The sequence below is a fragment of the Haemaphysalis longicornis genome, unplaced genomic scaffold (genome assembly GCF_048455015.1).
Source record: "Haemaphysalis longicornis isolate Haplotype H1 unplaced genomic scaffold, Haemaphysalis longicornis Haplotype H1 scaffold_3, whole genome shotgun sequence".
NCBI classification, from domain to species: Eukaryota; Metazoa; Arthropoda; class Arachnida; order Ixodida; family Ixodidae; genus Haemaphysalis; species Haemaphysalis longicornis.
The window spans coordinates 177,476,293-177,501,118 of NW_027526335.1; the positions used below are offsets into that span (position 1 = coordinate 177,476,293).

At 48.4% G+C, this 24,826-nt stretch overlaps 1 protein-coding gene across 2 annotated transcripts in view; it reads right to left on the bottom strand.

Annotated features, from left to right (window-relative positions):
• Window positions 1-1,804: 1,804 nt before the first annotated feature.
• Window positions 1,805-24,826, bottom strand: part of LOC144175822 (uncharacterized) — a 32,429-nt gene continuing 9,407 nt past the window's right edge. The window contains exons 3-7 of one of the 2 annotated variants that reach the window (XM_077704832.1): window positions 21,847-22,036; window positions 19,480-19,766; window positions 14,531-14,716; window positions 7,703-8,062; window positions 1,805-3,613 (exon numbers count right to left, since the gene is read on the bottom strand). In XM_077704832.1, the coding sequence (XP_077560958.1) occupies window positions 2,582-3,613; window positions 7,703-8,062; window positions 14,531-14,716; window positions 19,480-19,766; window positions 21,847-22,036 (2,055 nt within the window). In that variant the 3' untranslated portion in view covers window positions 1,805-2,581. Of the gene's footprint in view, window positions 3,614-7,225; window positions 8,063-14,530; window positions 14,717-19,479; window positions 19,767-21,846; window positions 22,037-24,826 lie in introns of both variants that reach the window. The other variant, XM_077704831.1, reaches the window with a different exon arrangement.

Below are 24,826 nucleotides of genomic sequence, written 5' to 3' on the forward strand. Positions count from 1 at the left end.
CCGTGAGAGGAGGGCCGCGCGCCTCTATGTGGTGCCTTATGGAGGCGTTGGATGGTATTGAGGGCTTGCTGTAGGGCGCAAAGTGCTGGGGCTAGGCTCCGGGTCTAGCAACACTGCTTGCACATTGCAGCGAGCGTGCTAAGGCAACACGGGCCCGAAGTGCATTCCTGTGCTCGGTCTCCAGTTTCCTCAGCCGTGCTGGCTTCACGGTGAGAGGTACAATACGGCGGAAAAATGCGCGTTATAAAGATGTGTTGCAAGACACACACACACACACATTGATTTATGGGGAAGGGGGGAAGGTACTGCCATTGCCGCCATTTTACTTTTCATTACCTGACATTACTGCCATCAAAACGTCTGACGTGTTAATCAAACGCTTATTGCGCTGTAATTGAGCTGTAACGTCAAGCAATAAGTTTCTACTGTCACGCGCTATTTATTCTGGAAACGATTCCCTATTGCTGTTGCCAAGTATTTCTGTGAAAGCAACTGCGTTTCTACCGTAAGCAACGAGGTTACGTGGCGCAGCCCCTAAGCATTTTTAGGGGCGAGAGACAAGCCAAGAAGACCTGATAGGAAGAAGAGGCCACCTGAAAGGTTCTTCCTCTGTGATTTAATAGCTCAACGTGCTGCGAATGTCGTAATACACCGAAGGGCTCGCCGCGGAAGTGCGCGCCTGGGGATTACAAGGCGACTACTTGTGAGCTCGCCAAGGGTTTTACCGCTCGACATTGTTGCCCGAAACTTCAGAGTCCCCAGAAACCAGGAGTCCAAACAGACAACAACGGCGACCACACGTGTCCGGAATGGCCCATCTTCCTCGTGGAAGGCATAACCGTGGTTGAAGGATACATGGTCGAGCAGAAACTAGGCTTCAAGAGACACAAGAAGCAACACGGCTATCGTCCAGAGGTCACTGGTCGCACACGGCTGTCTGAGCGGGGGGACCAGCCAAGTGCTTCTTATGGATGGCACAGTCCAGAGCCTGCAGGAGGCGGTAATCCACATTGACGCGCCCTACTTTAGTGGAGGAATAACCGCTGCCTGCATGAACAAGCCTATTTACAGTCTAGTCCTCGGCAATATCCCAGGTGTGAGTGCGCCTCGGAATCAAAATTCATGCCGGGACGAGAGCGGCACCGGATTCAACAAGCCAGGGAAAGCTAAGGCTGCCCAACTATACACGTCTAAGACAACCCTTAGTTTCGGCCGTCGCCAAAGCGAAGAGCTACCTTGCGCATTCAAGAGTAACAGCAATAGGATGCTTCGACGTCTCCAAGGATCAACTCGCAAAGAAACAGTGCAAGCATGGCACCCTGAAATGTTGTTTCAGAAATATGAACACACTTTTCCTCGTGGAACTGCAATCGCTGCACTTTCTTTCACGACGCCAACATTGTGTTCCTGCAATATGAATTCACATTCCTCAGGGAATGGCAACCACTGGACTGTCTTTCATGACGCCAACATTTTGCACCGGCAATATGAATTCACGACCGGACGAACGGTCAAACTAGTTGTCCCTAAACCTTACCAGGATGACATCCTTATTGCGGCTCGTGAGAACGTCAGACACGGTCATCAAGGTGTTCGAAGAACAAGGTACCATGTTCTGGAGAACTTCTATTGGCCCGGTCCTCGAGGTGATGCAAAACGCTTTGCCAGGCCTTGGGAGGGCAGTCCACCAGTCAGGACCGACGAGAAAACGTCAGAGAGCACTTGGAGAAGTAGGATGCAAAGACACCCTACATCATGTTGCTCACGCTAGCCCCAGTTGACCGTGAGGCTGCAAACACTGTCACTGTTAGTGAAACTGTCCAGTTTTAATGAGCTAAAGCGTGTCAGTAACTTTGCAGTGAGCTTGATTATATAATCCGATGAGTTTCCTGTGGAACAAAGGAAAGTGACTGCGCAGAGTGCTGCCAGTTAGGTTAATTGAGTTTAGCCAGCTAGCCTTTCAAAACGCCTGTGCAAGAAAATGTTTCGATTTGTGTGTTGCGTTTGTTCACCTGTTGAGTGATAGAGTTCACGAGTGTCTGCCCTGTGACTTTCTCGATTTAGAGATTTAGAGACTTCTGTGCAGGACATTACTCTTTTTGCTATTTTAGTGCTCCCTCCTCTTCGAAATCATCAAGCAACAGACATCCAAATGCAAAGTATCACAAAAACAGTGACTAACAGCAACAGTGTCTCACTTGTAAACGCGATAACTCAATGTCCAATACCTCAGCCACAACACTTGTTTATCCTGCAGAGCAAAATCCAAGACAAATTTAATCATAAGTATGACAAAAACACATTGCCGCAATCAAAAGGTTATTGTTCACACATGCTTCTGAAGCAGTCGTCCATGCAGCGCAAGCTCGTTGCACAGAATGCCATTAACAATGCGGCATTCGGCACGTGTGGTTTGCAGGTACCTCTTTCGTAGGTCTCTAGGAAAAGGACTCACTGGCACAAATTGCTGTGTGGCAAAAATACTATTTGCTGATTGAAAGCTGCCATTTGCAAATTAAACTTCGCAAAAGCTGTGGCAACCTATAGAGAGGCCACTCTATTAGATAAATAACAGTGCTTCTTAGCTGGACTTACTGCCACTGAAAACACTTGTCACATACTGCACTTCACAGATTGGATTGGGAAAGTGCATTTCGATGAGAGTTATGCGCGGTGGAGCACCGGATGCACCGTTTCCATCAGAGGGGCCGACACCTCCATGAGTTACATATGACACGGCTTTGGATGCGTCGCCTGTATCAGGCAGGCAGATGTCAGAGCTTGTTGAGCATGACACAGCATTAGATGCATCGTTTGCAGCCAAGAAGCACACATTTGTATTGGTTAAGTTTGGCGTGACTTTGTAGGCATCGCTTACATCAGGCAGGCAGACATTTGTATCGTTTGAGTTCGACACAACTTGAGGTGCATTATTTACACTAGGGAGACCGGTGTTTGTGTCCATTACATGCGACACGGCATTAGATGGATCGTTAGCATCAGAGAGCAAAGTATCAGCATCCGTTTTGCATGACACAGCAGTGGATGTGTGGTACACATCAGGAAGGCTGACGTCGGCATCTGCTGAGCGTGGCACAGCATCGGACGCACAGTTTGCACCAGAGAGGCAGATTTCAGTGTCCATAACGTGTGACACGACATCAGACACATCGTTCGCAGGATCAGAGAGAGAAACACCAGAATCCGGTAAGTGAGACACAGCACAAGACTCGTCGTTCGCGTCAGAGAAACACATTTCAGTGTCGGTCAAGTGTGACGCAGCATTAGACGCATCGCTTGCATCAGAGACGCAGGAGTTGGAATCTGTCAAGCCTGACACGGCATCGAACGCCCAAGTGCCGTCTAAGCGCTTCAGGTTGGTTCGCAGCACCCTCCTCGGCCTCTTGATGGTTGGCGCAGACCTGCGACGCTTTTCCAAGGACGACGAGGCGCCGACTCGCAGAAACAAGTTGTACGCTGCGCTGCTAGTGTCCACTCCTTTGAGATCCGCGATGATCCTGTCCAGGAGGGTCAGGTATCCTGGGCAGTTCTTGGCTAGCTCGTGGGCCTTCCTCAGACGCGACGCAAAGACCCGATACTTTTTCTCCTGTGCCTGCAAGATAGACATGTTGCTAAAGTGCCAAGCATTCACAAGCTGTTATCACCAACACATAAACGTGCAACATAGCCACAAAGACACAATACCACTTCGTTTAATATGAAAAAACTGGCCTTCAGTATCCAACTCAGCTCCTTTTTAGCCACGAAAGATGTTTTGTTAGACCAAAACACACACGAAGTGCAGCAAAATTTTCAAATTTCACAGTACAGTGATGAACTGTATTTTCTGGTGTATAAGTCGCGGTTTTTTCCTGAAATTTTTGTTGTGCGTCTTATCCACCAGTGTGATTTATGTATGGAATAAATCCGGTACGAGGTGGCCATGCATGGTTCGTGCTTGAAAAGGTGCTGCGTGATGTCGGCGCACGTGAAAAGACGCAGCTCTATGGTCTAAATGAAAGAATTATTTGTTAGCGAGTCAGAGGACGAAGGCTTTGATGGGTTTGCCTGAATGCCGTCTGCAAGTACATGCCATCTGTGTGTATCAATAAACCATTTTGAGAGTTTACTTCTGTCTAGACTTCTGACAGTAGATGCACGTGTCTCGACTGCTTACCGGGGGATGCGTTCAGAGGCGGCGGCCGCCACAACTGTGTACTTTCTGCCGCACTTTCTAACGAACTGATCCTCTATGAGTGTACCCGATTAACAAGTGTGTTTTGTACACCAGCGTGTCTTACACACCGATGCGACTTATATGCGCTTTTTTTTTCCAGAAAATCTGTCGTTTTGAGGGGGGGTGCGACTTATACAAAAGTGCGACTTATAGACTGGAAAATACGGCAGTACGGGAAGGAGTGACATACTATGGGCCCGCACTAAAAGCATAGTTATCAGTGCATCAACGCACGTTACCATTTAAGTGATACAACCACAAGAGTCGGAAGGCGCCCCTACAATCGCCGGTCGGTTTAGGTGGACGGATGCCAATTGCACAAACAAGATCCTGTGACGTCACAGAGAAACAAGCTGAAAGAGGCTGGGGCGTTGGCACTGCTTCATGCGTTTTCTTTAACACAGTCCAACCCACTTATACTGGGTATAACAATATATTGGATATAACAACTAACTTTCATGGTGCCATGAACCTAAACAAACCGCTTATTACAATGGTCATTATTTCTTATTATTGGTTATAACAACTGAGCCTGACGGTATGAGCTTACGTTAGATATAGTATTGGGAGACCTGTGTGTGACCAGGCATGACCTTAGGCATTAAATAAGTTGTGGAATCACCCATCTTTCCAACACTAAGAAAAGGTTTGTGCCTTTTATGTAGCCATGCTATACCTGAAGAAAGCGGCCTCCTGAATCTTATCTCCTGCTGTCAGATGGCCCAGAAAATGAGAGAGGCGGGGAGCAGCTCTTCACCACTGTCCAGATTAAAATAAAGCCACAGCGGGGTAGAGGGGCTCCTCTAGTCTAAAGTTGATTACCAATGCTAGAAAGGCAGAAAGCAATGCCAAGTGACATGCAATTTGTCAATTGTTTAAAAAGGAAGAAAACAACGTCACGGATTTGATGCGGAGACATCTTCCTTTGGGAAAGACGGCGGTCTTTCCTGGGAACCCTGCGGAGACGACTGGCGCACACATGGCGAAGTCTGGGTGGTCAGCCGTGCAGTTTCATTTCTGTTTAGCAAGTACTAGTATTAGGTGAAAACCACTAAATTTTCTGCCCAACCCTGCTATAACAATTACTGGTTATACCAATGCCTTTTTTGTAGCACTTCAATTTTGTTATAAGTGGGCTAGACTGTATCTCGATTATTTGTTTGAAGTTTGCGGTAAAATTAGATACCAAAAAAGCAGTCTTTTAAAACAACCAAACTTGTATTTTGTCTTCATGGCTCCTTTAAACGGGCGCCAGGGGTCACATACCTTTTTGTGTTTTTAACTAAAAGCTCACGTGTTTTGCAAAAAGATGGTGGTCTTTCCTGCGGTTGCATTAATTCTGACAGTCACCCCCGCTGTGTAGCCTGCACAACCATCCAGCTACTTACAACAGCAGAACCTCAATTATACGACTTTCTCGGGACCGTGAAAAAGTGTCGTAAAATGCGGGCGTCGTAAACTCTGAACAACAATTACACCTACAAATGCAGTTTTGTGCGACGTATTTTCAAAAAACTTCAATGTGAACTACAAACTAATACTTTTCAGGTTTCCGAAACCTAAATTACTAAAAAAAAAGGTAAATGCGAGAACAATAATGAAGTACAGGTGCCAATCACGCAGTATTAAAAAAACCCTTCAACCACAGTCCACTGCCACAATTCCCGTCAGTCAGTCAACACGAATCATGGCACACGCGATCACGACAAACACGTGCGAAAGCATCAGCCTGTCGGCGTAAGCTCGTTGGCGATTCACTGCTGAGTAGGCGAAATGAACACCTGCTGCACACTGCCCCAACGACCGCTGTGCAACAAGAGGAAGACACCAGCCAGAAGACAGGAAAAGCGATTGTGCACAGCAATGTGTGGCTGGTGGAAGGAGGAGAGACGAAAGATGACACGAAGAAGAAAGCTATGCAGGACAGAGTCAACTAATTGAACTCAAGGTCCGCGAAACAGGCCCACGGCACTTTTATCTCGTCCGCCGGTGGGTCGCACACTTCCCACGGGTCATCGGATAATGCAGGACAGGCCTAAATCACGTCAAACAACCTAGGTTTTTAACGCATTGTTTCTACGGGGACTTTACCGGGACTTGACTAGTACGTCGTAAACCCGGGGCTATCATAAAACCTGGGGACATATAACTGGGGTTCCACTGTATTTTACCAGCGGAATTGTTGTATTAGCCACAAGTTCACCGTTGCAGCAAAAAATACCAAGAAAATGCTGAGCACTCGTGAGCATGTGCTCGCGGTGACCACTGAGCATCTCCGCCACACGCAGTGGCTTCAGCAAGAAAAAAACTGGTAAAAACTCCGAGGAGCGAGAAAATGGTGAGTGCTAGTGAGCGCGTGCCGCGCAGTAACTACCGAGTCCCCGGTTCGCGCAGCGGCTTTAACAAAAAAAAAAAAAAAAAAGAAACTCCACTGGTGTTGTCAAAAGCTACCACGCATGTAAAAAAAAAAAAAAAACTACAGCGCTAATGCTTAAGGAAACGACACCCACACAACATTACTTTCTTCTTAAACGCAGCATCGTGGTGAACCCGCTGTGTCTTCGCAGTGGGAAATTCCATAGCGGAAAGAACAGAGGAACGCAAAAAAAGACTACGCAGACAATCAAAGGCAAACATGCACTGAATACGAAGCGGTGGCTACGCGATCAGTAGTCAAGTGACCTTCTTGAAACGTCAATGGCGATACGGCGTCACAGTTTTGAGTCGTACTCGATTGTAACGCGCATGTGATTTTGGGACCTGTTTTTCCGGAAAAAAGGTGCCCATTAGATTCGAGAAAATACGGTAATTCAGTATAAAAATGCCCTGAAAGGCGCACACAACGTTTTTGAGGAGGTCCTCTGCAAAAAGGAAGACGGAAGATTCCCTCACTGTCGCCTCAATAAGATGATCAATAAACATCGAAAGCCCGGCCAGCCGTACAACTGCGACTGCTTCCACTCGATGAAAGCCAGAAAAGCCCCTCACCTCAAGAACCGGGTTACCCCCTTGTAGGCGGTGGCCCGAACTCTCTTTCACCTCCGGCATCTGAGCATCACTGACACAAGAGCGACCGCCGTGGTCACCGCAATTGTCCGCATTCCCATCGGCAGCACCAGCGGCAGCAACCTTCCCCACAGCATCTGTCCTGTTGGGACTCTGTGCCACGGAGGACATCAGAAAAAACGTCGGCGGCAGAGACTTCTCCCCCAAGGCAAGCTTGGCCACAAGCTGACAGTCCCTGAGAGTGAGCTCCGGAGCTCGGGGGAAGTGGTCGCCTCCAAAGTCCTTGAGCACCGTGATCTGGTGCTGGCAAAAGGCACCCTGGCTGCCTGACCAACAGGTGCAGAAACCGAGCTCGGGATGCACCTCACACTCGGTCCTGCCGTACCTGTTCCTGAAGCTGAAGGCCCTCTCGCTCTCCAGCGGCAGAATGCTGCCCCCCCGACACAGCGCGCCACACACCTCGCCTCCCCTCAACAGCTTCTCGTAGGTGGTCTCGCACATCGCCTCGCGGGGATCGATGTGCCGCAGCAGCCTCGCCTCAAGGTACGTCTCCAACTCCGTGATGACGAAGTCGATGAGCACCACGGCATTCCACGCCACCACCTGGCCGAGGAGAATGTCCTTGAGCACTCTCACGGAAGCTTCCGAGTAGTCGATCGACGCCTGATCCAGTGTTGTCACACCAGCGTGGCATGCCAGCGACCAGTCTTCCTCAGACGTGACGAAGTCGTTGATTCGTTCCATGTACGCGTCGTGCACATCGCACTCTGCCTCTTCCGTAGCCCGTGCAAGCTCCTCCTCTCCCCTGGCCTTCAGGATCTGAAAGGAAGGAAAGAACGAGATAGAGTAGTACCTTTGCAAAGTAATCATCATCAGCAGCAGCAGCAGCGTATCTGCGTCCACTTCAGGGCAAAGACCTTTCCCACAGACCTCCAACTATCCCGGTCCTGTGCTAACTGCGACCAATTTACCCCCGCAAACTTCTTGCCCTCATCTGCCCATCTAACTTTCTGCCGCCCCCGGCCACGCTTGCCTTCTCTAGGGATCCACTCTGTTATCCTTAAGGGGACGCTGAAGTGAATTTGTCAAGCTCTAGTTTTTGCTTGGGCTGCGTAGACTGGCTCAAATGAACACACTTTTCATCGTTTATCCAGGCGATAAGGCGGTATTTATTTTATAAAGCCTGGAAGAAAAAAAGCTACCATGCGCGGTTTGTGGCGGCTGCGCCAACTAACCGCAGTGACGTCAGGTGATTGGACGATGTCCAAGATTAGCACTCAAACAAGTTTCGGTTTCAGTTCTGTGAAACAACATGCTTGGCATCCGACGTTATCATTGGATGGGCATTCTCGATATCTCAGTAATCGCCATACTACGCTTCTGTCATGTTGTCGTCTGTAAAATGCCTGAGATGAGCCTAGCAGGACGGCTTGGAATCGTAGCAATCACTAGCCGAGGCCTACGCAGTGGACGAACGCCCTTCATGTCACCACAGACGCTCACATTCCATGCGCTTTTCCCCCATCTTTGGAGCTTGCCTCACGCATGCCTGTATCGTAAGAAGCATGTTCGCAACCAGGCCAAAGGTCTGCTGATTCTGGCCTGTGTTCACTGCCTGCAAGCAGTCGGTATTTATGGCCACAGCACGCCAACGAGAACTCGCTAGTGCGCCAGGGTCAGTCTGTGCGCGTTCTGCAAACTCACTCGACCAGCAGTGAACGTTACGGCCGAAAAATGGTCAATTCAATATAGAAAACAGCAGCCGAAAACAAAGAAATCAACATACAAAAAGAAAAGTATGTACCCTCGGGGATTCGAACTTGTGACTTGCAAAATAACATACCTAGCGCTCCAGACCACTCGGCCACGAGTCAACGCTGCCGGGTGTTGGAAATATAAGGTATATAATGTATAACCAGTTTACATTTTTATTTAGTTTTAGCATTACAAGCAGGTTAGATGACTGTTTCGCACCCGTGGAGTAAGCGTCCCCCAAATTTCCAGAATGTCTTATGTCTAGCAATTGCATTTCTTAGACGGAAAAGCGTTCGCAGATGTGTGGTCGTGCTGCTGACCGCTGTGTTTGTTCACCCAGCGCAAAGAAGTGCTTCCTGCTGCCTAGTTTACGCAGTACGGTAAAATTTTCAGTTGATTTTATTTCCTTAGCACCTATATTGACTTCGCTGACTCTTCTCCCGCCTTCAAATGGCCTTAGATTTTCCTACTGGCGTACCAGTCAGCGAAGCGCCGCATGTGCGCTTGTGCAGCGCTTGTGCGGAGCGACCTTGTCTTGGCGCTTGATACAATGTACAAACTAACAAACTAAATAAAGGCCCGCTCTTCCATTCACAAACGTGTTGTAGCTTAGTTTCAACAGAGAGAACTAATTGCGACGACTCGTTGGCGGCCGGCGGACTAAACGCTGGGCCGAATGACTCTGTCGGAAGGCCGGCGAGCCGTGCAGTAAAGCAGTCAAGCCAAGTCATCTCCTGACGTCACGCAAAAATGCCACAGAAAATGGGCGAGGATTCAGAGAAGAGGACAGCATTTTCGAATTGATTTTTCTACTAAATAAATTCGCGTAAACGCGCTCAGAGTGGTTGAGACATGGCCTATGGACTCCAGAATACAATTTGCGCTAGTAATCCCGCAAATATTTGCAAATCACTTCAGTCTCCCTTAAAATGACATTACATGCCCTGCCCACATCCATTTCTTCTTCTCAATTTCTACTAATATGTCCTTAACACGCGTTTGTTCCCTGACCCACTCCGCTCTCTTCTTGTCCCTTAATGCTACACCTATCATCTTCCATTCCATTGCTCGCTGAGTCGTCCTCAATTTAAGTTGAAGCCTCTCAGTGAGCCTCCAAGTTTCTGCCCCGTAGGTGAGCACCGGTGAGATGCAGCTGTGATACACTTTCTCTTTCAGGGACAATGGTAGGCTGCCATTCATTACCTGAGAATGCCTGCCCAATGCACTCCACCCCATTCTTGGCCTTCTAATTATCTCTGCCTCATGGTTGGGATCTGGGGTCAGAGCTTGGCCCCCACAACGTGGCCTCAGCTAAACGAAACCTCAGCCAACTGAGTTCCTCTTCAGAGGTCAGCCCTGCAAGAAGTGAGCTGGTACTAGAGGGAAAATGCTTTTGGGAGATTTCCCCAACATTCCTGTTATTATACATATCTGCTTGTTATCTTTCTTTATGACGTTCACTCACAGCCATGAATTTCAAGAATGACCACACCACTTTAGGACTGTTGGGACACTCCTTGAGCTAACAAAATCACCTTGGGAGAAGGAATCTCTGCGCAGGGGTCATAAATCTCCTCCTAATTTCGCTCCACGCATCCCTGCCTCTCATACGGAGGATCACAATCCTATTCCTCAACAGTGAGGATGGTGTACCACATTGGGGAGGTGCGGGATCGCCCCAATCATTCAGCTCCTCAACCACATGACAACCACAACAATTCGCCAGCCTTTTACAAGGAGCGAGGTCGTCATTCCCCTCATCATTCTGCTACCAAAGTCAGTCGGCAGTCACCATTTTTCACTTACTAGTGCAAGGCAAGCCATGCTGATGGTGATGATACACTGTAATGTGCGTACGTACATACGAAGAGCTTTTTTTTTCTCAAAGCCAGTTGCAGGTCATGGGTTCGATTCCCGGCCGCCGCCGCCGCTTTTCTGATGGAGGCGAAAAGTTAAAACGCCCGTGTGTACGAGATTTCGGCGCAGGTTTGAGATCCCCAGGTGTTCGGAATGAATCAGGAGCCCTACACTACAGTGCACCTCATCGCCTGCGTTGCGTCGGTCGTTAGACCCCACAATCAACCAATGAAAGCCAGTTGCACATCACATTTTATGATCAAAGGCTGCCATCTGCATGGAAATTTCGCACCAGTTATCACATAGTTGCTCGCACCCGGTTAGCATGAACCTCTGTAAAAAGCTGTCCGGGCATTTTAATTGACCATAAAATGTTTCAGGATGGCTCACAATGAACACAGCACAACGAGACACCCAGTTCCTGGCATAAAGCTGTTGGACAAAAAGGAGTGCAGTGAGCGGCAACACAACAGACCAGGACAGGTGACTGAGCGTGTGACACGATGAAGCTAAAAAGGAGTGCCACAATGTGTGATGGGTACTTCTGTACCCAAAGGGTGCAACAAGGAACCCATCGACAAAAGCCCTGAAGTTCAGGCTGCACTTTCATAGGTGGCTGCTGTCAAACTCCCTATCTCAGGGTTTGCTTACAGTCCCTACACTACCTTACTGTGCTGAAGGGGAAACACTTTCAAGGCGTGTTGAAGTTCAAAGATGCAAACAAACACTTGTTTTGAAGAACCTGGACATGCAAAATTGAGCCCCATCGAAAACGCGAAATAGGCAAATTTGCAATGAGTTGGGACTTGTTCGGTTCTGGATGTGTCCCACTTTGAGCACTTGCAATCAAATGGTGCAAAAATGCACCGGCTTCCTCCCTTAGTGGCGACGCGCTTTTCTGCAATGCATTGGTGATGTGCCTCTCATCAGCATGAAGGGGCTTGTGGAGCACATCTCCTGCCCTCGGCATTCAATGGGCAAGTGCTCCTCTTCTCGCATCCTGATAACACGACTGCACTCCCCGATCACCACTATCTATATTAGACATCTTAGCTGTGCATTCATGCCGAATTTTCTAGAAAAAAAGTGGGTTCATTACGTGAGTAAATATGGCATATATAATTGCATTTTTAATGATTGTGATACAGTGTAGACCACTTATAACGTATGTCGTAGGAGCCGCAAAAATCCGCACTATAGGCGGTACCGCACTATAACCAAAACATGCGCGAATTCAACCAAATCGCCACCTACCTCTCAAGTCACCCTACATTTTTTATCACCCAAATGCACAGCACCTAAAAACAAAGGCAGGGTCTTTATTTCGTATTATTTTTAACATCAGCCGCTGCTGCAGGGTCTCACATTGCAAAAGCGCGGTCTTACAAACGGCGAGTGCGGCTTTAACTTCCGTTGTGTTTGTGTTTTGAAAGACCATGGCTGCGTTTTTTGCGTCTACGAAGATGCCGCAGGACATGATAAGAAAGGACAGCGGGATTTTTTTTTTTCACCCCACCTTGTGTTCACAATGCCGAAGGCGGCTGCTTATCAGCGCAACGTACTGGTGGTGGAAACCTTCGCGCGGCTCGCTTGTTCGGAAAGAGCGGTGGCTTATCTGCACAATGTTCTAAAGTGTGAACCGCATGGAGCGATTTCTCGCGAAAACGTGCAGTGCACGCCGCAGGCGCGGCGACGCCGGCGCGGATACAACTGGCGTAATGTGTGCGGCGCAGTAAGAGGCGGCAACATGGCGTCGGCACTGGCCGTAGAGCGGTGCAGGCAGCTCCAGCGACAACTTCTAACCGCTCGCTGAAATGCTGCACGAGGCGCAAGCGAAGATGCTCATGCAAGAAAAGAGCTGATAATGTGACCGCAAAGTGGAATATAAACTGCCATCCACGCTGCTTGTGAAAGCGCCCATCAAAAAATACCGCGGTGGTAAGCCTAAACTAAAGTCCCTTCATCTGATCGAGGGACTTTAGCCTAAACACCTCTGTCTCTGGCGCGGCTAGCCGGCTCGGGGCGCTTCGAATCTCCCGCCATTAGGTGCACGTCTTTCCATTGGTGCAAGTCGTCAGGCTCCTCCCACTGCCACGCGAAGAAGCCACCGCGTGCGCGGAATCGTAGACGCAAGCATGAAAAAAACGCACGCGCAACGCCGATGTGCACAATTCGTGTGCGAAAACGGGCCATGCGGTTCACGATTAATAGAAACAACTTGCCACGCGTGGACGGGGAGTCGGTCGCTATCTCCCGAGGTGCATCAAGCAAGGACAGCTGCGGTTATCACGTACGCGCTAAACTAAAGGGTCCCTATTTTTTTCTTCTGTGTCGAAGTTAGAGGAGAGCAAGGGGTGCACGCTGCGTCAGATGGCCGATTTCATCATTTCTTTTTTTCTTTTGCTACCCTAAAATGATGCCCCAGCTGCGCCGGTCGATCAGCAGACCCGCCGAAAAACCGCACTATAAACGGTATTGTGGTTCGGCCAACCGCATCTTAAGCGGTATGCTTATGCATTGAGTTCTATGGGAGGCAAACCGGTGGTCACAAAAACCCGCGTTATATCCGGTCCCGCACTATAAGCGGTTACGTTATAAATGGTCTACACTGTACTATTATAGTTTTCCCATCAAATAACGTACAACCGTTAACTTTTTTTCAAGCTGTAATCTTTTTCTATATTTTCTATATACGACAGAAAAAAATGACAAGCCCGTCTAGTTTCACACTACTAGACACCGAGATAAAGCTTCGTTGACATGAAGGAGCTGACACTATGGCACTGGCAAAACTAGTTTGCCCAGTGTTCATGTTTATTATCGTAAACTTGCGTTAATTTTAGTCTCAACTGCTTTAAACATTTATATCGGGCATGAAATGCCCTTTGTGGAACCTGCATTTAAAATTGTTGTTGGCATGAGGATTCCTGTGGCATAAACAGTCCCTTTTAAATAAAATTCGTTGATTTTTAGTACTGGGAAAACAACCCGCGAGCAGAAGGTTGCCGGGTGACGATGGTAACGCCAAGCCATGAGGGCATACCTGCAAAGTTTTACAAATCAGGCCACTGCTTCGTGCCTTGCGTTGCCCCACCCGACAAGTTTCCTTGATAGAACTCACATGAACATCCGCGAGACTGCCGTTAACATTTTCGTTTCCCCAAAAAAATTGTACCAACTGCAGCACGACAGAATATATAGTTGCATCCACATTACTCTAATAAGAAATCAAGATGGACTGCTACCATGAATGCCAAGAAGACTGCTACCATAATCGCCCAAACAGCGTCTGCCGACTGGCTAGCGGGAATCGCTGCAGCGGGGGCGAGATCGAGTGCAGAAACCTCCTCTTTCACCTGTCGCCACTGGACAGCAACCTCCAAAGCTTGTTCCGCTCGCCTGCCATAACCACGAGCCCCCGGTTCACTCTCCTTTTATAAATACCCCTCTCAAAGTGGCTTGTATGGCATGCGCAACAGCGGTCCACTCCCTTCCAACGCCGTGCTCAGCTGCCCTTACTCCGGGCACTCCTCTGGCCGTTCTCCGACCGTTCTCCTTTCCCGGAATGCAATCCCCATCTCCCATTCCGGTTTTCTGTACCTCACAACGCACGTGCTTGAAGCGCAGAGATGCGAGGCTCTCGCTCCAAAAGTGGGGGGGCAATGCCGCACGCACCTTCTGGAAGGCGGAGAGGCAGTGGGGGCGCCTGCCCTTGGGCACCCCGTTCTGGGCGTCCGTGAGCCAGCGCCACTCGGACTGCAGCGCCCGCACGTGGCACAGCAGCTGCCTGGCACAGGGCCACACGTGGGACAGCGCCCGCTTCTCCAGCCGTGAGGGAGACGTCACGAAGGCCGCGGGGAACTGGACAAAGGCAGGAGGAGAATCACACGTGCCTAATCACCACTTTGTTTATAAGGGCCATAAGGACACCACAACATCAGTTTGGCTTATTAGGAGGACTGCTTTGTCCTGATAACAATGATACAAATTTTTATGAAACTTCAATCAAACGATGGAGACAATAAAGGGGAGAGATGAAGCAGTGACAACTCCCCAGCCACTTTTAAGCCATTGCTCTGCGATGCCACGGAATATAATTTGTGCGACAGGAGGCCCGAGCCACCTCCAGGAAACATTACGGGGCCCCTAGTTGCGTTTGATCCACGGTGCAAGAATTGTTTAGGTGATGACACTCCGCCGTCCCGTCAGCAGCCAGCGCGACCAGAACGTGCTTGGAGGTAGTGGCCGCCTGTGCAATTGTGGAGGGTGCGGTGGCATGGGGGCCCACCCGAGCGGCGAGCACGGCTGGGCACAGCGGTTGGTGCTGTGTAGCACTGTCGTGCTGCTGTGGCCGCTGTTAGCAGCGTGACATGTTAAATTGAGCTGTGCAATCGAATAGTCTCAGCAATGGGAAAGCAGTGCATTGCTCCGAACTGAAATTGTGGCAACCGAAGCTATGAAGTGCCAGTGCCGCTCTTCACACGTTCTTCTTTTCAATACACACTCGACACACATTCAGCCCAAAGAAAGCGGCATTATTATGTAAGCATGCAATTGAGGCAGCATTGTCAGCATGCCAACATGGCTTTGAAGAAACGGTCACAGAAGGAGGAGCAAATGACGTATGCGAAGAAGTCCAGCGTAGGTCAGCACTGTGTAAGGTAGCATTCAAGGTTTAGTTATATGAGCACCACATTTTTGCAAATCCTCTCAGCACAGATTTGCAACTGCTTTTTGCTTTTTTGCTTGATGATAATAGTATTGTTTGTTGAGTTTTTCAGCAGGCGCTTGGCTGTTGCTATTTTTTTGCAAGTGCTTTGAATAAAGGTGGTGTTTGCACATACAACGTTTTACTGACATTGTAGCAGGCGCATCACAAAATATTTCGAGCCGTATACCGTATTTACTCGCATAATGAACCCACTCGCGTAATAAACCCTCCCCCACTTTTTTTCTTGACAATTTACTTTTTTGTCACATTGAATAAAAAATGCAGTGGGAATGTTTTTATCGCAGCATGGTTGCTGAAGCCATAAACGATCGCAGTAACTTGATATCACGATACAGTACATGCAGACATGCTAAAAACGCATTCCAACAAAAAGAAATCTCAACAGTAGCCGGAGACGTGAGCGTGAATCCCGTGGCTTACAATTTAAAAATTGCGCGCTTGCAGAGCGCCACCTGCTGAACGCAAAGCAAACCTTGCGCCATAGAAACGTTGCGGAGTACGAACAAAGCGCAAAACGTGCTCCACACTTTTTCCTTGCTCTTCGCTGTTCCGGCTGGTTTTGGCGGCGTGCAAACGCAGCACTAACCCTACTCCGCACTCCTCTGCTCTTGCTGTTCTGCGACGTCGCCATTACGCCCCGTGGTTTTGTTGTTCAGCTTTGTGGTGATCTTTTTTTGTGCTCCTGGTGCGCGCCGTGCGGTGGGCCAGTACATGAGCTACATAGCCGGTTTTAAACTGAAGGTGGTGGAGCATGCGTTGATGCACATGGAAACCGCGCGGCCGGGCGGCACTTCAGTGTTGACCCAGTGCAAAACGGTACGGGTGAAAACAAGAGGTTTTTGGGTGGTGAACATGGATCGCCGTGTGTTTCGTGGGCCCAAAAAAGGGAAGTTTCCAGGTTGTGGGGATCCGCTTGATCCCCTTTCCTCCTCCCGCGAGCGCGATGTTCGAACGAGCGCGCTTTCCCGCGCACGTGACGTCAACCTCGCGGGCCGACGCGCCGGCGGGCCCCGACTGTCCCGCCGCCGCTGTCGCTCCTCCTCGCCCGGGAACCTGCCTCCTCTCCTCAGCACCTTAAAACCGGACGCGCCCGTTTCGGAGCTCTCTCTCTCTGGTCTCGGTCGGATCTCTCGCGAGCTCTCTGGATGTCTCCCTGGCTCCAGGGACTCGGGAGGGAGATGGAGGATAGAGTATAGGGAACGCGAGGGGTCGCGGATCGTATCGCACCCTCGCCGCCCACGTCCAGGAGATGGGAGTCGGATACCGGGGCGCTCCTTGCCCCCGGCTGGCTCGTCTCCTCCCCGCCGCGCCGGCCGGTCGGGCGCTGTTTGGCCCAGATCGGACGCGCGTCGGTACAGTGTAGTTCTTAACCCGGCCTTGGCGTTATTATGCACTGTACAACTGGGCCAATAAACCCCCTTGGTTCGTCCCGGCCCCTTGGAGCCTGTCGTCGCCTGTGTCGGTGAGTCGAACCCGTCGCGGCGTCTCCCTTGTGGACGCCGCGTACCTCTCTGGGGCATTTTGGATGGGTCATTTCCGGGCGTCGAGCTGACATCGTCGCTCAACGTCTCTAACGAGGCTAGCCGGGGTCGTTGGTTGTCCCGTAGCCAGACCCAATAGGCCCACAAGGTGTGAGAAAAGAAGTTTTGGAGTGCCTTGACGGCACGGAAGACGGTGCGTGGTGGGCCGACTACGAATGTGAAGCCGCTAGCGATTTCAGTGAGGAGGACACCTGCATACGACTAGCACGTCTTTTTGCGAAAATGGTAATGCTCTGACAGCACTTCCCTTAGCACCTTTATTCTATGAAATTTCAACTTTTAAAAATCTCTTGCAATTTTTCCCCTCATAATGAACCCTGTCACGTTTGCCACCGTCCTCGTCTTTTTTGCGCTAAACCTTCCATTTAAGTATGTACCAACTCGCCCAACAGCACGTTCTGTTAAAAAAACCTCCCCCCAAATTCATGCCGAATTTTCTAGAAAAAAAGTGGGTTCATTACGCGAGTAAATATGGTATATAATTGCATTTTTAATGATTGTGATGCCCTAATATAGTATGCAGATAAAGATATGGCCCTAGAACACACACACACGCAATATTGTGTATCACAGTTGTATAACTACCCTCTTTCAGATTCCACAGTATACCCAGCACGTCTCTTTATGAGCTGCCCTAGTAAGCCAATATTATTTATTATTTATTGTCTCTCAGGGTAAAAAACATGTTGTGGGAGAGGCAGCAACCTCACAGAACTAAATTACACAAGCACAAAACGTGACACTATAAGTAAAGATAGTAGTAATCAGATTACCTTAAACTTAGTGCACAGATGAAACCGGAATAACAATAGCCCTAACAGCCACTTGTGTTCCTTGATGTTATACAACATACGTAAGTCAAGCACCACAAGGGAAAAAAAAAAATTTTATGAAATGTATTTCTCTCCCCCAACATGCAAAATATAATTATCGACACCCCCGAACCGCACAACATATGAGTATGCAATTCATTGAAAACTGCGACTATGAAGTGTGCTTATTTCGGACCATATTTCTGGCCTATGTTAAGTAGAATTGATTAGGCCAACATCTTTGGGGCGTACAGCTATTTGGATGTTTCGAAGCCCGCAGTACCCATGATGCCTAACCACTTCGGAATCGACCATGCCCTTGCACGACGCATGAGATGAGCCATGAGAATGTCTCCAAGGCGTCTACGAGCAGTAAATAAAGTAATAGAACGGTACAACAAAGCTATGACAGGTGACTCGCTCTTAACATCACACATCATCTATGGTAGCCCAGTGTATCATTTGGGTTAACTGCGCTTAGAGCAGCGAGTAAATTTTAAACGGACCGGCAAGATTTTTACACTTAAGCCAATAAAGCTGTGTGCTGCGATTAAGACGCCCGTAGGCTCCCCCTACATGTTCAGACAAACCATGCGCAAGCTGGCACAACTTCTGCAGCAGCGTGGTAGGGCTGCTGTACACTAGCGCCATCTACCGGCGTGAGCGAAATATGCCGGAGCACCGAACAAGACGTAGTCGCCTTGTCGGGCGCAGTGTCAACACCTAAACTATTTCTTACACTGTGGTTTGATCGAATCGCATGAATGCTAACATGCAGTTAACACACCGATATCCATTTTCAAGTCCTGGCTTATATCACACCGCTCCTTCCCATATTAATTAAGTCAATCAAGTGCGAAATGTAAAAGTTTTTCAATATTTCTTGTTTTTTCGGTTAAAATAAACATCGTCCGTGGCTGGAATGGAGCTGAGTCAGTTGCCAAGGGCTAGTTCTGTCAAATTGAGCAAAGTTGTATTTTTTTTGTCTTGGCTTCTATAAAGATCCCAAACTGGTGCTGCAAGATTTCCAGATTTCGCTACATTTACAATTTATTTTTAAAGACGACAGGGGGCCTATCACACAAAAATCCTACCTCCAATGCAAACAGTCCAACTCAAATCACTTCAGTATTTACCGAACGCTTCTGCGTTACATTTTGCAGCAAATCAGCAAATTCAGGTTCTTCCCTACAACAGGCAACAACCATCGACACAAAATTACCATCACGCCTAGTGTCATAGGCGGCACTGAAATAGGGCATTTCACAGCACAGCCCACTTTGCTAAAGTCGCGGGCTTGATGGAAACCAGTCTCATTTGGATGAAACACATTGCAATAGAAATGACAGACACCGGCCAAAAGAAACTGCTAAAACTTTAAAAGCAAACAATGAAAAAAGCCATTGTGAACAAGGCTTCCGTAATGAAGCCGGAACCTCTCCTGCTTGTTTGCTTGTTAAAGTTCTAGAAGTTTCTTTTGGTCCGTGTCCGTCATTTGCAAAAAGTCACTTTGCTAGCATGCAGGAAAAGCATTCGCACCTCGCGGCCTCCGAAGCACAGTGGATGGCTGCTCCTGAGCAGGTCAAAGGCCATCTGATAACCCTCCGAGCTTTGCTCGTTGTGGATGAGAACAGCGATGGGCACAGCGCCAGCCCTGGAGGGTGCCAGCAGGCATGTGACCGTGCTCTTGGTCTCGTCGCAGGACAACACGGAGTCCACAAAGACGAGCTCCCGGGCCGACTGGAGCTGCTGGGCACGTCGCATGATGGACGTCACCACCAGCACCGCCCACCTGTCCCCCGTGCCACACGTGTGGACGTCCGTTCCTATGGGCGATAACAACACAAGACTTGCATCAGGGGAACTCGACTAAAAGCCCGTCGGAATGGCACCACCCTCCTGGAATAGTGGGCAACATAGATAAAAAGCACAGCACCAAAGCCTTATCACAGCAACGAATGCACATCTGTACAAATAAGGACAAAATGTGCTAGTGCTTCCGCAGCACCCCCAGTTAAGTGCTCACCTCGTCCACTTTTTCTCATAAAGCTGACTTCACAGACATAACCCGGCTTGTGCACTTCGAACAGACTACCCCTTGCCCCCATAACTGTGACCATCGCGCACACGGCACACGAAAGTTGGAGGAGTAGCCCACAAACATTTCAAGTTAAAAAAAATGAAGGAAGTGCCCACTAGCACATGACTTTAAGGTAGTGAAACTGTATGCAACCTTCACAACCATCACGATGGTTTAGGTCCACGATTGCAGTCGAGTTGCTTCTTCATTGCTGCCGCAATGACCTTTATTCCATCATTGCTGATATAAGTGTGAGCTTCTTTGAAGTCTTTCTCGTTCCAAGCAGGTGTTGCCACGATTACAGGAAACACTAGAGGGCTTTTGTTTTTTGCTTTTGCCACTCTTTTTTCGGCCAATCCCCCTAAGCGGGTAGCTTGTCTTGACAAACGTCCGCCGGTTATGCTGGGTGATCCTCGCAAGGCACGCACACACGAGCACTTGGCATTTTCTTGTTTCTTTCTTAATTTTTTTTTTATTGCTGGCCGGTCACTGCAAGGCACGCACTCGCGCGCTCGACATTTTCTTGGTATTTTTAACTGCGGACACCAAACTTAACCGATTTGCTGGAAGCTTCAACGTTAAAAATACGATCATGCGGATCTCACAGCGTGTTTTCTACAGCAAGAGGCCGATGGCCATCCCATAACAAGTTACGAGCCATCATAACCTGACACCCAACCAACTTGCGAGCCGAGCAGATGACACCACATTATGCATGCCGCAACGGAATGCATTACGTCTTGGTAGCTAAAGATGCCAACATGACGCAAAAGTATCTGCAAACCAATGCGAAAGTGACATCCCATGAGGTACACTGTTTCGTTGACCTTCTAGAGACTCCACACTTGGCATGCCTTCAGACATTCCAACGTACTATTTGAGCGTGTGGGGCCTTTTCTTTCGGAAAAACCAAGCCAAGAAAATGGTTACGCTTCTGGGGCCAGAAAAGCTTTGTTTCAAATCAAACTGAATACAGTAAACCCTGGAGGTAACAAACCTCTCTATAACGAACTCCTGGATTTAACAAAGTTTTTCAATTCCCCATATCCAGCCCCATTGAAACCCATGTGTTCGCGACCTCTATGCAACGAAGGCATTGCGACGGTAAAACCTTGATGTAGTGAACTCACTATGCTTTTTTTTTTTGCACATTTACCAAAAAAAATCGGCTGGAGAAACATACTAATTTAGCGAATTTCCCCCTCACCCCGAACTGCCGTGCGTTTCCACGTGCATGACTGCTATCTGTGCTGTCAGTTCATCGGCGATAATTTCTGCTGGCAGAAAATGAAAAGTTTTTGTCTTTCCAAGACAAGTTCCCAATTTTAAATGCTGCCTCCGCCGGCGAGAAAGAACGTGGCCACCCAGTACAGTATCCCAGCCAGTACAACTCTCACCAATTGTGAGTTCGGAAAAGAGCATCAAGTTCACAAAGAGGAGTCCTTTCAGCCTAAGTTTGGTCCTTCAAACGCGCTAAGACACTTGAAAGCGCCAAAAGCGAAAGTGATACTTAAGTTGCGTCTGTGAATACGGGGGTAAAGGACCTCGCTCATTTGGAGTGTCGTGCAGTGACTAAGCTCGTGGGAAAGCAGCAGACAGAAATCGCACAGTCTGTCACTGTTAAATAAATTCTTGAAAGGCGAGTTCACCGTCACTGATGTCTGGCATTTTGGTTTCGTTCCTAGTTTATTCACGCGAGCCTAAACTCGAAACCTGCACGCAAAGAAAACCTGCATGTAATGAAGAATTGCGATTTTTTGTCAGCTTCGTTATATCCAGGTTTAACTGTAGGAAGGAGAGTCGGGACAGGCGTGTTCTCTGCTTACCGGATGCCGCGAAGGAGCCCGCCCTTTCCTGCAGCTTGGGCAGAGGGTTTTCCCGCAGCCCGTACTTGGCTCTCCGCCACTGCCTGTGCCACGTGTACACCGCGGAGTCCCTGGGGTTGGACCCTCCGTGCACGGCGGGACTCTGGCCACCGGCCTCCGCCGCCAGCAGGGTCTTGTTGTGGTGGATGGCCTAGAAGGGGTCGGGGTGGTGTCAGCACTGCCACTGCTGGAGCCACTAACAGAGTACCTCCCTGTAAGCAACGCAGAAAACTCTAGCCTCCTCAGATAACGAAGCCAACGTTCTAACATAACGACACTAAAACCCAGCCTCGTACAAAGCGAACCAAATAGCAATTACAATGCAAGCAAAAGAACAACAACTAGACTATTACGTACAGTTCAGCACAAAAATAGACAGAGACTAGGAAAGGCACAACACAAGAGCATGTTGACTCGTTTCTTGTCCCTGTCTTAGGTCGTGCCCTTTTTGTTGTGTCTTTTCTAGTCCCTGTCTTGTGTTGTTGTCTCTTGGGTCGTGTCTTTTCTAGTCCCTGTCAATTTTTGCGCTGAACTGTACACAATGGAATACCAACAAGGCCAGTCACTGAAGTTACTAAAACAAATAGACTGTTGAAGGGGCACTGAAGGACGCTCTATAGAACTAATTATTGCAGCTGCATTGTGTGAACCAAAACAATCTTTACTTATATATTCGATGGTAGTCTAAACCCCTACTTTCTTGCATGGGTAAGAAAGAAGAAAACATTAAACACCATTCGTGGCCACCTAAAATACCCTGCAGCGAATTGTAATAATGCTCGGACGCAGTTGTTTAAAAAATTTCCCGCGTTTTGCGTTCACCACTGCTTTTTTGTTAGTTCATGCATAGTTAGTTAAACTTGCCGACAAATTGTTCAATTTTTAATTGCATGTGTGTCGAAACACGCAATGTCACCAAATCCACAAGGACAAATGTGCAAGCAAAACAAAACTTTCAAACACCGTTTTCTTTGAGAAAAAAAAATGCATTTAACTTTTTGGAAAAAACTCATACAGGAGTAAGATAACTAGAATACCTTTATAACTCTCTTAATCATTGTTGTAATCCAGGACAAGGCTGCTCTGAATTTCTTCAGCTGTTCCTATTTAGCGATGCTTTAGTTTATTCTTTGCCCCAAATTTTTTCCATTTCATCCTTCCATAGAGTTCATTGTTCTCCCCTGCTTCTAATATATGTCCAGCCCAAGCCCACACCTTCCCTTTTATTTTGGCTGTGATGCCTTCCACCAAAGTTTGTTTCCTTCATAGTCTAACAAGTAAAACGCCATCCATGGTCCCCTGTGCAAGTCAAGAAGTCCCATTATTACCCCTGTCACACGGCAAACCTCACGTCATTTAAAGTGAATGACATTAGCTGCAAATGATATGCAATCTGGCCATGCTGGTCTACAGGGCAAAATAAATTCCACTTGGTAATGATAACAGTGGCTATTAGGAAACTTGCACAATTGCAAGGCTCTAATGTTAATACACCTTTTAATCTTCACGAACTTAATGAAATAACTTTTCCAATAAAAAATGTTTAGCTCCTTTTTGGGTTCCTCCTTTTTAAGTTTAGCTCCTTTTTAGACACTCACATCACAAACTGAAACAAGCAAGCAACAAATGTGTATCTCAGTAGCGGCAGACATGGCGGAGCTTTGCAAAGGTGGTGTTCCTTTTTTTTATTATTATAAACACGACACAGGGGAAAATATAGTTTTACTGATACATGTTTTAAGCACAGCACCCCACAGTTTATTGCAAAACTTCCTTGTTTACTTACAGACCATTACTATCGAGGCTATGCTCATTTAGTTCAGAAGCTGCTGCAAATGTGTTCCCTGAATTCATTCAATCACCAAATGCCATTAGCGTTACTGTCATTCAGTACTATCATGTAGAGCCAAACTAATGGCATTCACAGCTAATGTCATTCACTCTAAATGTCATTATATTTGCCGTGCGACAGGGGTACAACCCATGGAGGAAAGGAAACTTAGAACTCTGAGGCCCCGGAGGCTACCGGCGCATTGGAAGAAGCGTGGAGGAAGTCGCATAGTTTTTTCATGCTCACAGGCGGCCACTAGCAACAGCCACGACAGCCGACCCACCAAGGTGCTACATCACTGCTCGGCCCAGCCAGTAACCAATGGTCGGTACGCGGAGAAGCAGACAGTAGTGGGTTGATTGATTGATTGATGGTAGGGTTTAACGCGCCGATGCACTGCAGGCGATAACGCGCGCCGTAGTGGAGGGCTCCAGATTAATTTCAACCACCTGGCCATCTTTAACGTGCGCCGAAATCTCGTACACACGGGCGTTCTTGCTTTTCGCCGCCATCAGAAAAGCGGCCGCCGTGGTCGGGAATCGGACCCGCGACCTCGTGCTCAGCAGACAGTAGTGGGGCGAGCGAAAGTGGCGCATGTGCGCAAAATACAAGCAAACAAGGAAGACTTCCGAAAATGGCACAGCAGCTTTACGAAGCACGACGTCAATGCTTCTCCTAACTTAGCTTTTCTTTCCTCCGTGGGAAACAATGGCCTCGTATCAGCTCTTTTTGATGCAAATGTTGACGAAAGACGATAGTTGACTGGAGGCGCTGCCAAGTAAATGCCTCCATTCTCTTTCCCGCTCACCTCTCATGCTGTTCCTCTCCTGCCTCGTTCCTCCCAAGATAACACGCTTGAGTTCGCTCAAGTCAATTTAAATTTACCGCGTTCCACTCCTCCACGTCGGGTGCCTCAATGTCAGCGCTGCCGTAGGGCAGAGACGCGCGGGAATCGAGGCACCCTACTTCAACGTTTGTAGAACCGCGTGGCCCTACTCCGCGAGCGTTCCAAGCGGAACGTGGAAACTATCTAGTGGAACCTTTCGTTGCTGTTGCCGTATAATTTCTTAAATTCCGCCAGGAGTGCGGGCAACAGCAGGTGACGGCTTT